This window comes from Falco cherrug, chromosome 20, assembly GCF_023634085.1.
Source record: "Falco cherrug isolate bFalChe1 chromosome 20, bFalChe1.pri, whole genome shotgun sequence".
Taxonomy (NCBI): Eukaryota; Metazoa; Chordata; class Aves; order Falconiformes; family Falconidae; genus Falco; species Falco cherrug.
In genome coordinates this window covers 396,123-411,024 of record NC_073716.1, presented here as the reverse complement: position 1 = coordinate 411,024, position 14,902 = coordinate 396,123, and the positions used below count along the sequence as shown (strand labels likewise).

At 44.5% G+C, this 14,902-nt stretch overlaps 1 protein-coding gene across 2 annotated transcripts; it reads right to left on the bottom strand.

The window, feature by feature from the left end:
* Positions 1 to 1,105: 1,105 nt before the first annotated feature.
* KAT7 (lysine acetyltransferase 7) lies at positions 1,106 to 14,817 on the bottom strand. 2 transcript variants are annotated; one of them, XM_055697840.1, is made up of 15 exons: positions 14,603 to 14,817; positions 12,912 to 13,059; positions 11,450 to 11,626; positions 11,019 to 11,258; positions 10,367 to 10,449; positions 10,037 to 10,126; positions 9,224 to 9,322; positions 8,944 to 9,054; positions 7,915 to 8,106; positions 7,624 to 7,713; positions 6,565 to 6,705; positions 4,736 to 4,829; positions 4,415 to 4,561; positions 3,607 to 3,713; positions 1,106 to 2,928 (listed from the first exon to the last, which is right to left on the bottom strand). In XM_055697840.1, the coding sequence occupies exons 1-15, from the start codon at positions 14,615 to 14,617 to the stop codon at positions 2,827 to 2,829; spliced, it is 1,836 nt and encodes a 611-aa protein (XP_055553815.1). In that variant the 5' UTR covers positions 14,618 to 14,817; the 3' UTR covers positions 1,106 to 2,826. The 2 variants fall into 2 exon arrangements, with proteins under 2 accessions (XP_055553815.1, XP_005439456.1); XM_005439399.3 differs by lacking the exon at positions 14,603 to 14,817 and having other exon boundaries at positions 12,912 to 13,098.
* Positions 14,818 to 14,902: the final 85 nt, after the last annotated feature.

Below are 14,902 nucleotides of genomic sequence, written 5' to 3'. Positions count from 1 at the left end.
GACAGTCGCTGCCTCAGAGAAGTCACAACACAGACTTGACTGAATCAGGACTGGAGGGAAGCAAAGGCTTAGAGAGGGGCTGGCTGTCACACAGCAGAGCAGTGTGGGGAATAAAACCCTTATCCTCTTGTATCTCTGCCCAGTTCTCTACAAACTAAATCACACTGCCTCTCTGTACTTGCAACAAAAGAGACAAAAAAAGCCCAAAAAGGCAGCAAAAAGGCAACGGGTATTGTACAAAATGGTGCTCAAAGTAGTAAAAATGCTCTCAAATCAAATGCTTAAAACACCTGTCTTATTAAGGAAAACAGGACAGAACTACGAAGAACCTTGATCTGACTTGAGTAAAAAAGCATCGTTGCTCAGGGAGGTATCCCTGATTTTCATCTCAATGGGAACAAGACTACCAAGGTATTCTATCTCAATTACTTCGCTCTCTTTCTTTGTAAGCTGAGTATCTTGAGTCCCAGGCCGTGATCACCAACACATCAGGCGGCCTCTCTGCAGTTTAGAGCCAAGTCCAAAAACATTCCCTAATTCTTCTTAACTCCTATTGAGTTATGTAGGAAAGCAGAATCTCTGGAAGAAGCTGGAGCAGGTATGCGTAATTAACCATTTTATATCAGAGACTGAATCAAAGACTCAAGATGTCTGAAAGATGTGCTGAACTTCAAACACCATTTTTTGAAGATCAGCGACTTCACTGTCCCAAGTCCTCCCACAGTACAAGAAGGTCTGGTCACGGAACACAGAAGGCAAGGCTAAAAATCTAGGGCCATCACTTCTAGGAGAACTCCTTCCTTCTTCAATGAACTTCAGGTTGACAGATGCTCCATTTTGCATGACGTATGTAAGTTGCGAGTATCTGACAACATCCATATATTCCTCATGGTAGCCTCCTGTGCACAATGAGCTCTCGAATGAACACACAATACAGGCTATTTCTGACAGGTTCAACCTCAAGGTCATGCTAGTCACAATACTTAATACACCAGGGAGAAAGATGGGTTCCAAATTAGTCCCTTGCAACATAAAGCAGCAGTTTCACTTAACTGGAGATGCACAACAGCATCTGAATGAAAAAAAATAAAAAGGCTGCATAAACTTGAGCAGAGAACATGCTTTATTGAGAAGTAGATATAAGAACAGCACATTCTACCATGTCATGGGAACAGGGTTTAGCTTCTGCACAAGAATGGCCTTCTTCCCTACTCCACAACAGATCTACTTTGTTGGATAGTTTCATGAGCATCTGTAGTTAGTTACAATACAGGAGCAAAGGGTGTGAGACAGCAAAATTCAGTAATGCCCACAAGGTCTACATCATGTACTGATGATCCCTTTTTTTTTTTTTCTTTTCTTTCAAGGAGGCAGAGAAAGGCAGACAACCATCAGAAGAGCAATAGAGAACTTTTCCACATTAGGATGGGTCAGTAATTAACAGGAAATGGCTCCTACCTCCTGGCACAATGCAAGTGCTTCATTTCAGACACCATCCAGTGAGGAAGCATTGGAAGGTTTAAATGAAATCGGCACTGTGTGATGCTGCCATCATCCACCCCAGCATTGTCCCCCCCTGTTAATCACACTGGAGCCATGTAGGAAACCTGTGGCAGTGGTTATACTTGAAAGCCATTGTAAGATAGTTTCTTCCGGCGGCGGTGCTGATGGAAGAGAGGAAGTAAAAGTTCTTTTTTGTTTTACAAAGACAAACAAGGATGCACTGTCAGAGAAGCATACCATCCACACAGCTAACCAGAGCTGCCACTGATGCACAGAATGTACACTGTAGGCAATCCAACGACTGACAATATTTGCATTGTAGAGTTTCTGTGGCTGTTTGGACAAGGTTAGCAAACATCTGCCTAAAGTTTTTGTTTCTTCAGTCTAGAGGGAAAAAATCCTCTCCAATACCAAGAGACCTACAAATCAGGGAAGACTGCTCTGGGAAAAATATCTCCACTGAAATACACTGAACATGCGTGTTTCTGTGTAAAGGAACCTACTAACTCCAAGAGATAAACCAGGAAAACACAGTAACTTATAATCGGAGGTCTCTCCAACAGATACGGTACTGTAGTAGCTCCAGGAGCATATACCAAGAGCAACTCTTTGAAACATCTCAGACCACGATGTTCTCACACACTTAGCCTTGACTCCTCCAGGGTAACACAAACAATCACACCACTCAGTTACAAGATATGCAAGTTTCTGACTGTACAATATTAACCATGTGAAGACCTGCTATGTTATATGGAAAACACTGCTGAAAGAGGTGGCACATTACCTTACTAAAACTATTTGATACATGGAATAGAACAGGCCATCAAACAGGACTAGTTAAAAATGCTGAAGTCAGTGTAACTGCAGCTTGTTGGAAAACCAGACTTTCCCCAAACAAGCATTAGACCTTGTTCAAAAGCCACAGAAATTATCTCCATTACTCAGAACGCAAGGAACCTGAAGGAAGAAACAATCAGATTATAGGACACAATACAACCTCACTGGAATAAGAACATGAGGGTAAGACCAGTGACTGGACAGGTACAGTACCAGATACCAGAACTCCTTGGGCCAGTGCTGCTAGGAGCTTCGTTTGGGTCCTATACAGATCCAATCCTTGCAACCTCATTGAGGCCGAAACATAAAGTTCCTCAGAACTAGCGTCTGTGGTGTGCACAAAAGATCTGGGCCAGAACAGTACCAAGGGGAACTGATCTTTCAGGAGGGTACTGTACCAGCCAATCACAACAGCAACAGATACAACAGAGATCCCTAGGGTACTTCCTACTGCTGGGGTTCACTGGCTTCAGGAGTGATAGACAGTTAAGTTCCCTTAGGAGGGGTCCATTTCAAACAGCTGGGATCCATTATCTTATTGCTGTTGGATCTTTTTGCCTCTTTGGCTATCCATTCATCAATCAGATCCTAAGGAAAAGAGCATGAAAGAGCAGATTAAAACAAATGATCCATGTGGAGAATTATCCATGGTACACCACCACACATCTAAGTCCACAAATCTGAAGATGACTAGCCTACTAACTGCACAGTGTGACAAAAATAACATTTCCCCCACAGAGCTTTCTAGAAGCCCTTCCAATTACACTAATAAGGCTACATTCATCTACAAAGTGAAGTCTCAGGGAGCAGAAAACAAAAGAGAGAAGCTGTCACATTTTGAAATTTATAAACCATTTGTCTTGTATCTAATGAGGACACAAACAGGACTCATTCGGGATTCCATTAATTCAGTTCACTTTTATGTCATCTGGCTGCCCAATAAAGGGCAGGCACGATGAGGACCATGATGGGAACGTTGATCCATTGCTCCCCTAAAAAGCCACTTATAATGAGCAACGTTATTCCACACATCAGAAAAGGAAGGTCAATACATCATATTCTTATGCTACTGAAGAATCAGGTTGGTTGCCCATGTCGTATTTTATCAGTTACTGCATCTGAAAATTACAGTGCTCCCCCACTAGAATGAAAAGGCTAGAAAATCCAGCACAATGCAAAGGCAATGCTGATTTTGGCAGGTTCACGTGAATCTAACAGCTAAATATAAAGAAACAAAAATACAGAAATAGCTATCACAAATCTTACCTGTCTTTTTAGGACCAGGTGTTTTCCTTTCCAGTACTTGAGCATCTGAAGTGCCTGCAACGTGCTAACAATGTCCACAGGGTTTACTGCAGTCTCCTGGCTGATTTCTGCAAACCAGTATCAGTTCATGTCAGAGCAGAAACAAATTCCTCTGTAATAGCCTGTAACTGTTAAGTTTCCAACTCCAAGTTTTATGCAACTCCTTTTGAAGGGGTACACACAAAATGCCTCACACATACTAAGGAGATACATGCAGTGTTACTGTTGCTGCCGGCTTGCACGCACCCCTTGTCCACCCTGGTTAACTACAGCACTGCTATACAACTTGCCTTTGCTTATTTCACTCTTGAAGACTAATTGATTGCAAAGAGCTTGAAGAGCCATGGGCTATGGGTACAAGCCATGCAGAGCTGTACAGAAACAGCCCAGCTCACCCAAAAACTGAAAGCCAGCCTACACATCACAATGATTTAGTGATACAATTTTAGGATCCAAGTTAAGGCGTAATCCTCTGAAAGACAGCTCCTTCTTCAGAACTACCTTGGGATCTCTATGAAATGCTGCACACTCCTAGGTGCCATAATCATAAAAATGCTATTTAAAGAGGTCCAAATAGTGTTAGTATTTTAACCGTGGCAGGACTGGAAAGGAGCCATACCCAACTACAGGAATATTCCACTAACTATGCTGTTGCACATCTGCATGAATCATCAAGCATGACCTGCCTCATATTTGAGGAAAATCAGTGATATGCATAGGTATGTTCCTGAACCAATTCACTACAAGCTTATTTAGCTTAAAATCATACCTTTTATAGAGATCTCTTTTCCTTGAAAATTATGCAGGTAACGAAGGAGAACTTCTTTCCAGTAACTACGGTAGCTGATGAGGCCTAAATCAGACAAAGGGCGTTCTGGAGAGCCAACTTTTTCTTCTACTTTAGAAAGCAAGTAGCCTGTAAAGGAAAGAAAACCTATTTATCTTTCCTAAACTGTCACCCTCTTTAGCACACGCAGAAACCGGCTATAATGAAAACTGCTCAACCATCACCATCAATACGTTAGATTTCTTGGTGAAATTGTCACGTTGGGCAGAATAATGTTTGTAGAATTTCTCTCTCTCTACTTACTGAAGTCAATGAGCATTTTGCCGTAACCTTGCCTCATATATTGAGGCATTGTCAGGATACAAGAAACATTATAGTTGAGAAAAGAATTCTTCTCCTAAAAACAAGAACAGAGAGGACAGATTAACAGGTCTAGATCTGTACAAATGATGGGTATACCATAATCCCAACAAACGGAACAAGCCTGTGCAACTGATACAATACAAGGTGAAAGCAGCAACAGTAGAAAAACCTGCTTAACAACAAGTAACATGATCATCCTTCAGCTACCAACCTGGCTTAATGTCTTACTTTATTAGCCCTTAAATTGGGTGTTTGGTGCACAATTTCAAGCCTAGGATGGCTGGCCATGGAGCTGTACCTGAGGAACTGGTAACACCCTCACTACCACCTCTGTCATCTACCAGGTTTACATGCAACAGGAAAGTGACATAACAGCATGTCCTGGTTTTGGCCAGGATACGAGTTTCTTCTTAGTAGCTGCTGCAGTGCCGCATTTTGGATTTGCTATGAGAACAATGTTATTGACACACTGGTGCTTTTAGTTGTTGCTAAGTAATATTTATGCTAAGTCAAGGACTTTTCAGTTTCTCAGGCCCTGCCCACAAGAAAGCGGGAGGGGCACAAGAAACTGGGAGGGAGCAGAGCCAGGACAGCTGATGCGCAGTGGCCAAAGGGGTACTCCATAGCACAGAACATCATGCTCAGTATATAAACTGGGAGGAGGTGGTCTGAGTCTGTTGATCACTGCTCAGGGACTGACTGGGCATTGGTCAGCAGGTGGTGAGCAACTGTATTGGGCATCACTTGGGGTTTTTTCCCCTTCCCTTTGGATTTTATTCCTCTCCCCTTCTCATTATTATTACTGTTGTTGTTGTTATTATTATTTTATTTCAATTGCTAAATTGTTCTTGTTTCAACCCTTGCATTTTACCTTTTTCCTGATTCTCCTCCCCATCCTGCTGGGCACGGGGGGAGTGAGCGAGCAGCTGTGTGGTACCTGGTTGCCAGCTGAAGTTAAACCACAACACAGCAGCATTATAAGCACATTGAAATGTTCAGATAAAGACAACTCAGACACACTTATCTGCAGATCAAGGCCATTTTTCCTTAGAACATTTTTTTTTCTTAGATATTTATCCAGTTTTGACTCAGTTATTTAAGGAATATAGTTGCCTGCTCTTTATTTGGGAGAGTATTCTCCTACCTACAGAATTTCACGGACTGAAACCTCTAAGCTACATTGCATGATATCACCATGTCCAGAAGGGTAGTAACTTTTTCTGTATTGAAGTAACAACAACCAGGAAATGTATTTCACTCATGTGCGGCAGAGATTAAACAAACAGATTGGCTACTTTTTAGGTAGGCAACATGTCTGAGAAAACAGCTGAGAAAACTGGCTCCTATTCTAAGCTTAGCCAGTGACTTACTTGAGTTATGCCCCAGTTTCTCCACCTAAGAATTTTTATTCCTTCAAGTACTTTGTTAAAAAAAAAACAAAACATGCTGACTAATACTTATTCTCTACATTTTCTTTATCCTTTCTTTTGCCTATATTTAAGACACCACTATGCTTCCTAGCAACAACAGTTCATTTGAGCTGATTTGGTTTTTGTTAGTAATGACAAAAGATGCTACAGCAAAACACCTCCAATCCCTGCAGCAAAGTATGAACAATTTATGCAGATCCGGTTTGAAACTTCATCTATTCCTAAAAGCAACAAATCCCAAGACTGCAAGAACTCTGAGGGGAGATTCAGTACTGATAATTGTGTCCTAAATCTCATTCTAGAGAGGCAGTAATGCATATGTATGTATTTTCAACTAACCTTGGAGAAATATCCTATCAGGTGACAGCCAGTGTTGTCAGCTTCAGTCATGACATAGAAGAGGAAGGGTTCAACATCATAATACAGTGTTTTATGGTCCAAGAAAAGTTTTGCCAGCAGACACAGGTTTTGACAGTAGATCTAGAAGCAAAATAACAGAATACACCAGTTTATTATAGAGGAACATCCAAGACTGGACAAAAACAGGCATACATGGGAAATGACAAGAACGTTCTGATTCATCTGAGAAATGACATACACTCTTTCAAATAGAGCAGCTGGGTCAGGAAACAATTCCATTTGTGATGAAACTTGATAAGCCTAGCCTCCTAAGGCTGGGAATTGACATTTGTGATATTCATCTCTGAATGCTCTAAACACCACATCCCCAGTGAAGAGGAGCAGAAGGCTGGATCTCTGCTTGCTTGCACTATATTGCATTAATCCAGTGCTTCAAGGTTATCTCCGGTAAATATCAAAGATTCCTCCCAACTTCCAGCAGTGCAGAATTTAGCTTTTGCATTTGTTTCTTTGTTCTTTCCTCTGAAACCTTCAAGACCAGACACAACGCAAGACAGGGCACAAGCATGGTGCTACTACCTAGCACTGTATCTGCAGCTGCAGATGCATGTTCTACCCTTCAATTCAAGGTTAAGGAGGTCACCTTCAAATTTAGGCTGCTTCCCACTCTAACCCAAATTTCACCGAGTATTCACCACAGTGAATGGGAGATGGGCAGTAGCAACCTACTGAGGTCAAGCACAGTAATCTTCCCACTAACTTTCAGAAAGAGATCTTGACACGTATCTCCAACCATAGTAGGAGACAACAGACAGAACTGCTGGAGCACAACAGGGCTGAGGAATAACCACAAAGAAAACGCAGACAAAACTGCTGCTAGAATTGCAAGAATGAACAGATCAGACTCTAGTAGCCTTTCTGCAATTAAGAGGGAGAAAGGGCCATTTGCATCCTGGTTCTTTACAGGAAAAGCAGTGCCTGGCACATCTCAAAAATAGGCTCCACACTCAAGACTGACCTAATGATCACAGTTGTTACCTTATTCTTTTTCCCATCCACTTCAAACACCGAAATGGAGCCTTTGCGGTAGATTTCATCACCTGGTGGATGTTTCCAAACACATTTTGCCTATGACAGGAAAACAAAGTTAGGGTGACACTCCTGTTTTAAGGGCAGAAAAAGTTACAACAGCTACTGGGTATACCAGGAAACATGCAGTCTTCCCCCCTCCTAAAGTGAGCAACAGAGTTAACAACGATAATGTTTTAAAATGTTTACACGCCGACATCAGATTTAAAACTTGGGAATCAGCTCTACCCTAACCCTTACCATGTGTCTGCGCAGTATTGTCTGGCTCTTCATATATTTGAGACAGAACTCACACATGTAGAGACGTCCCAGACGAGCATACTCTTCTGGGTAGGGAGAATGATACCAGGTATCCAGCTCATAACGGCCAAAAGCGATTGTTTTAATCATATTGCTGCCTTCTGTGATCTGGCCCTGGAGCCGCAACTTCTCCTATGAATGAAAAAAAATGGATAATTACTTTTTTAAAAAAAAATATTAAAAGTAGGTAGAGAAGGGGACCCTATTTATTTCCCACAAGGACATCATTCACTTCAAGTCTTCTAAATTCATCCTTCAATGTGACAACATCTAATGACCCATCCCACAGACCTCCTCAGTCAAAACAGTCTGAGCCCTGTCCACAAGCAGCACGGTACAGACTGTTCTTTCACCAGGATTTGTCTTGTGAATCAGCACTTAGCAGCATGACAACACTAGGATCATATTCTTTCTGTCATGAAGGCAATGTAAACTCCTTGCCGCTTCACGCTTCTTTCCTAATCTGTAGGGAAAGGATACAGCCTAATGCTCTGTCTCAGAGATACCCCACACGCAACTGTCACTTGGTAACCATCAGAGTATCTTTTGGCTCATGTCTGGAGATGGAAGGTGGGTTTGGAAAGCACCTACAAGGTTTTGAGCTCCATTCCACAGTCACTGGCTGCTGTCAAGATGGTTTTTGTCTTCTGCTATCATCACTCCTTCAGTGGACAGTTGAAGCTGTCCACTCTTTCACTGAAAATGAACACCTATTAAATGGGACTGTTACTAATTATTCCTCTTGCAGGCACTGCAGCATTCATGACTGCAAATGCTTAACACCAGCTGTACTTTCAGCAAACCCTCTGAATGAGTGGCACTTAAATGTTATCCCTAGTGTAACTTGGCTGACTTGGCTGGGCTGTAGTTGCTCTTCTCACAAACGCTGATTCTATCTGCACAAGTACAACAAAACCCAGAAAGCGTTCACGTTTCTAACAAATACATTTGTTATGTGATTTTTCTCACCAGGTCCTCAGATGCCCGTGCTTGTGCTCTTCGGAAAAGCTCGAGGTCATACTCACTCGTCAAGTTTTCAAGCAGAGGTTCCCTAGTATTGCCATAGGTTTGTCTGTGCTCCTAGAACAATAAAATAATAGGAGGTTTTGCTGCCATGGTGCTGCTAAACTGTTGGATTTTGCAGCTTTTTTAGCTGAGAATGCTGCAGGATGACTGGGAAAGCCAAACTCCTGTTTAGTGGTCTCATTCCAGACAGGAGGGAATGAAAGAATAAAGTCATTGCTTTTACCATGTATTTTTCTTTTTGTTCCTTGCTTAGCCCCGAGTTCCTCTTCTTCCTGAGCTCAGCTACTTTCTCTTTGTAACGCAGCTGTCTCTCTGTTGGTGCCTGAAAGAAAGCAGAGGTGGAAACCTTCACTAGGTTTCATCCACTTTAAAGTTTTCTTTACCTTCCCGCCCTATAGGACCTCTGTCCTGGCTTTCATTTTATGATGTTTGCTGCCTCTGAACCAAATCCCGTGCTAATAAGAGGGCACTGCAGGTACAACATCAGCATGTAAAATAGGAAATTTTTCTTTATACCACAGCTTGCCTTTGCCAGTGTACCTCAGTCCCACAAGACAGGGTGCACTCCTTATGTGCTGCTTAATCATAGGGAAAAGCTCAAGCTGACTCATTAAGTCATCTTGACTCAAGTCCAAGATGCAGGAACTGAAAAATTTAATTCCCCTGGTTTTATTCTTTTCTGTTTAGTCAGAGCAAAATTGTAGTTTACAGTGCTGCAGGAATTCTCTTGTCCTACATATTAAAGCACGCAGAAAAGGTCATCCTGAGAACAGCTCCAGCCTCCTTTGTAAATACTACTGGCCAATGCCACCTCTCTGCTCTTGCTAGGTGCTCCAGTCTCACGTTTGAGGAATACAATGAATTGCCCTTGCTGAAACAAATCGGAGATGACTAATGGGCGTGCCAGGACTCACTGCAACAGCTTATCTGAAGTGAAGAAGGAAGATCAAGTTAAAATCATTGCTGCTGGAAATGACAAGCTGAAGTTTTCCCACTGAAAACTGAGCAGCCACTCTATTAAGTGCAGATTGCCTACCTGGTGTCTGGTGGCGTGCCTGTTGTTGTCATCCTGCCGATGGGCCAGCATTCTCTCCTCAATCTGTTTATCCCGACTCTGGGCTCGCACCTGGAAGCCAAAACTCATGCTGCAGCAAAGTACTATCAAAGGCTTCATCTTTTCCTTCTCTTGTTTTGGTGAGTTTTCTGAACTGTAATTCACAGATGATTTGACGCACAAATGCTACTGTCTTACAGCTAAAGACATCAGCTGAAATATGTTAACTCTATCTTCTGTTCATAAATGATAGGTCTTGGCATTTTGTTCAAAAAAATTGGTAAGGAAGATAAAACAAAAAGACTTATTTACCTTGCACTCATCTGCTGAGAGATTATGATATAGTGGGCATCCTGATATGGAGAAGTGTCGCTCATGTTTTCCAGTTAGGTGTCCTGCAGAGGATCAGAAAAAAACACCACCTTTTAAAAAATATGATCATAAAGATGTTTAAAAAGCACTCAAGATGGGCAGATCCCTCATATGACCTTCTCAAGGAGCATGCTCAGTTTACCAGTGTGACAGAAGGAGCACGCTTCGTGGTTCATGGCAGAAGCTTTAAGAACAAAGAAGGAAAACCTTTTCCACACTAACTCAAAAGCTGCAGTCCATGCAAGCAGCCACACATATCTGAGGTCTGCAAAAATTTGTTTCTGAAAACCTGCTTCTGGCAGAGACTGGCACCCTACCTGCAAGACTCTGCATTCTCCTCCCACACCTGTGCCCATACTCCTAACTTGTTCTTCACCCTAGCATCCCCCAAACACTCCTAGCCAGAAAACACCTCCAGAAAGAATATACCTACAAATATGCTTCATATCCCTTCTTTGTACCTACTTCTCAGTAATATTCCTGATCATAATTAAGTGCATATTGTTAGGATGCATAAACTCAGCTGAGTGGGACTTTGAATATCACAGCAGGAAGGCAAAACCCAACAGATTAATCCTGGAGCTGAAATTACCTAAAGAGTTACAACCAGGAGTGGGACATTTCATGTTGAAATTGTAGCTTTCATGGAAGCGGCGGCGCTTAGGGCGGTGAGACAGGTCACTTCCAGAATCCTTCATGGACATGTCCTTGGCAATGCTCTCATCATGGGATACATTTGGACTGGAGATATCAATATCAGACTCTGAGGAAGGGGCATTCCCGGTGGGGGTACGAGGTGGAGACTCATCGTGATCCGCTGCATTTTTAGTGTCTAAATAAGGATCAAGATGTTACAAATTTGTCTGAAATAAAGCTTTCAAAAAAAATATGTAAAGCAACTCCGGACAGCTGTCTCAAACGCTCTGTCCTCAGGATATTATACTGTGCCCTCAGAGAATGGAGTCACACACTCTTTCCAACAGCATTTTGCAAACTTTCAACGCCTCACTGCACCCTATGTACCTCTGTCAGAAAAGTCAACCACTTGCTCAGTCTCTGACCCAGATGAGCGAGTCTGCCGGAGTGGGTATTTCTTTGGAGTCACAGGAGTAGGCTGCTGTTGGCTGCGGGTTACCCTCCTTGTAGAATAGACAGGCTCTTCTGCTCCAAACGATGGTGGATTACGAACTGGGCTGGAATCTAATTCCATAGAAACACCATAATTACACCCACAATAAGCACTGTAAGTCAAAAGAGTCACCTCGCACGTGCTCTGAAGTCTGTAATACCAACATCTGATAGCTGGTATCAACATAGAGTTCTGTCCTACCGCTCATGGCTGCACATCATCACAAAGACATGCTCCATTCTTCTGAGCTTAAATCTTTTGACACTTTTACCAACACTCAGGAATCTGGAATTAGATCAGCTTTCTATGGACTTAACTAGTAATTACAAACCAGCTTCCATTTGGAAAGCTAAAGAACCATTAGTTCTGATAGTTAGGTTATCAGTGTTTAGATAACCCTTGGGAATAGCAAGATTGCTTCTGGTGTGGAGCTATATTTGGAGCCCTGTGTGTCGTTTTGTGATCCTATGCTGCTCATAGACTATAAAACAATTATTTTGCATTAAAATAATGCTTTCATAATCCTAAAATCTCACAGACATCCCATACACACCCAACCACGTTTCCTCTTGTTTTTAAGACCTAATCACCAGATGATCATGTACATATATTTCTTACTTGCAATATAATTTTTTGCAAAACAAGATTCTTTATCAAAACGTATACATCAAGCAATGGAAAGAAGTTACTGTCATTTCCTCCCCTTGATGCCAGATGGCAGCTTATTAACAAACAGCCAAGAATGACTGCACTTACACTAAAAATGAGGAGGCGGACACATTCAATGTTTCCTCTTACAATACTGATGCCAAAGCATACAAAATAACTGGCAATATGTTGATTACATTTATTGCAGAGTAGGGTCAGCACCAGCAAGTCATGAAAATACATCTTCCCTTGTAGTACAGAAAACCCCAAAAACCAGAAAACCAACTTTCACCTCTAAACACCCTCTCTCTAGCTTGGCTCCAGTACCAATAGAACTGTCTAGACGGAAAGTAAATTTTTAGAGTTCTCAGAAAAATCAGGCAAAGCTGGCAGCAGAATCATGGTGTTTTGATTCCTACTTTCTTTAACAAATAGATGTTTTTACTTTTTGAACTGAGGATACTTGAGTTCTGACTTCCACCACCAGTGTAATCTTTAGACTATATTAACTCATTTGTGCAATATGCACATATAAAGACTGCTTTTTGCTGTGCTTCATTAATAGCAAATGAAAAACGTTAAATATTTTTATTTAGGTATAAACTCCACTCATTTAAGTTCTAAAGGTCAGGAATATGGAGTACATTGAGCCTGTTTTGCTTAAGAGGCTGCTTTTCTTTCCTTTGTTTAAGAAAATAAAGCATTTACCTTGAGAGCTTTGACTGAGTCTGGCTGAGGAACGGGTCACACGGGCAGATCGTCGTGATGTGCCATCACTTTCAGAGCTGTCTGTATGCTCAGGATCAGTCGAAAAATCAGAGTCTTCTGTTCCATCTGAGCTACTGCCTGCGTTCCTCTGTGACACCACAGACCCAGACATTAGCAAAGGAGCATTTAAACTTGCATATTTTATTTATACTATTAAAACCCCCCACTATTTTATACTAGATAGATAAATTCAAGCTGACACAATGACACATGCAAGCTAATAAATGTCAAGTGTATTTACTCTGGAGAAGATATTTTAGCTCAATAAATATGCAGTGTCAGACAGTGCCTTCTATAATAACAAGTTTCTGCAAACTGATCCACTAAGGAAGATAACTGTAGCACTGGATTTTATTTAAAGCAAAAGGTAAATCAAGTTTAGGGCTAGTTTGGACAATGCTATGAACTGACCGTTCTCGGATCACCCTGCCAAGCCAACAACACTCCTGCACTACCTGCCTGTTCACAACAGCAGAGCACCAGGCACCGCGGGAGCAGCTGGTGGAGCAAACAGATGGGCTCCAGCAACGGCCACACTGGCTCATCACCACTCAGCAACGCAGGGCAGAGAAAAGCAGGGCACTCAGCAAAGAGGCTGCGCTAGAACAGGCCGCGAATGCAGCCGCGTTCACCTTGTCCTGGCCCACCAGCGCGGCCCCCTGCACCACGCAGCGGCCTGCCCTGAGGGAAGCAGGCCCCGGGAGCTGGCGGGCAGCCACCAGGCCTCTCAAGATCCCTCCCCCGCACGACAGCCCTGACCCGACAGCCGGAGTGTGGAGGCGCCCACAGGTGTCGGCCAGAGCGGCCGGAGCCATGGGGCGCGGGCGGAGGCACCCCGCGGCCGCCGGCCCCGAGGGGAAGGCGCCGAGGCCGGCGCGCGCCTGAGGGGAGGGGCTGGGGCTCTGCCGAGGCCCCGCGCGCACGGGTGGCGCGAGGGCGGCCCCCGCGCCGCTTTGTTTTGCACCCAGCGGAGACTCGCCGGTCCCGACCAATCACAGCGTGCATGGGAGGAGCCGAAAGGGAGAACCCGCCAATGATAGCTTAAGACAGCAACAAAGCGCGGCCGCCGAGCGTGACTGACGGCAGCCGCCAGCCTATCACTGCAAGCTTCCCGCCTAGTGAAACATCAACCGGGGAGGGGAGGGGAGGGGAGGGGAGGGGAGGGGAGGGGAGGGGTGGGGGGGGTGGGCGGAGTGGGATGGGGGAAGGGAGAGGGGGAGAAGCAAAGCACGCGCGGGGAGGATACCGTTGGGGGCGTAGATCGGCAGCCCCGGAAGCCAATCAGCGGCCAGCCAGGAAAGGCAGTCCGACCAATACGTGAACAGCTCTCCAACTGCCTGCCCAGTCGGGAAAACCAAGAGGCGGGCCGAGCTGCAGGCGCGGGGGAGGGGAAACGGTAACCGTTGGGGGCGATGAGTGACGAGCAAGATGGCCAATTAGCGCCCAGCATGCCCGTGTGGCAGCCACTCAGGAAGCGAGCGAGGCGGGCGCAGTGGGCTGAAGGCCGCTATTTTCCCCCCGGTTTTGTGCCCATGAGAGGTAGCGGAGGGGGTGGAAAACGGGGGAGAGCTACGGCCTGAGCTTCGCCAGTCCCCTGCCCGGTGCCTCCCCAGTCCCTCAGCCACGCTCACCTTCCTGCGCGGCATCCTGGGCGGGGGCAGTGAGGTTGGTTGGTCCCCGGCGCCCCCGGCCCGCGAAGCGGCAGTCGCCGCCGTGTTAGCGCTGGCGGGCTCCGTGGTGACAGCCGTGTCTCCCGTCTTGCGGCACCTCTGCTCCGGCGGCGCCAGCCTGCTGCCGCCAGTCCCAGTTCCCTGCTCGGTCCCTCACACTTCCGCCGGGACACGGCCCACACCCCCCGTCACGTGACCCCGAGCCAGTCCCATGCCAGCGGGGGCTGCCATCTTGGATTCTGACGAGTGTCCCGGCGGTGC

Coding starts and splice junctions, on each gene's coding strand:
- KAT7 (XM_005439399.3), bottom strand. CDS start 13,083: ATGTCTGGGTCTGTGGTGTCACAGAGGAACGCAGGCAGTAGCTCAGAT. Junction 10,450..11,018: donor TCCTGGTTGTAACTCTTTAG/GTAATTTCAGCT, acceptor GATCCTCTGCAG/GACACCTAACTGGAAAACAT. Junction 10,127..10,366: donor TCTCAGCAGATGAGTGCAAG/GTAAATAAGTCT, acceptor TTTGGCTTCCAG/GTGCGAGCCCAGAGTCGGGA.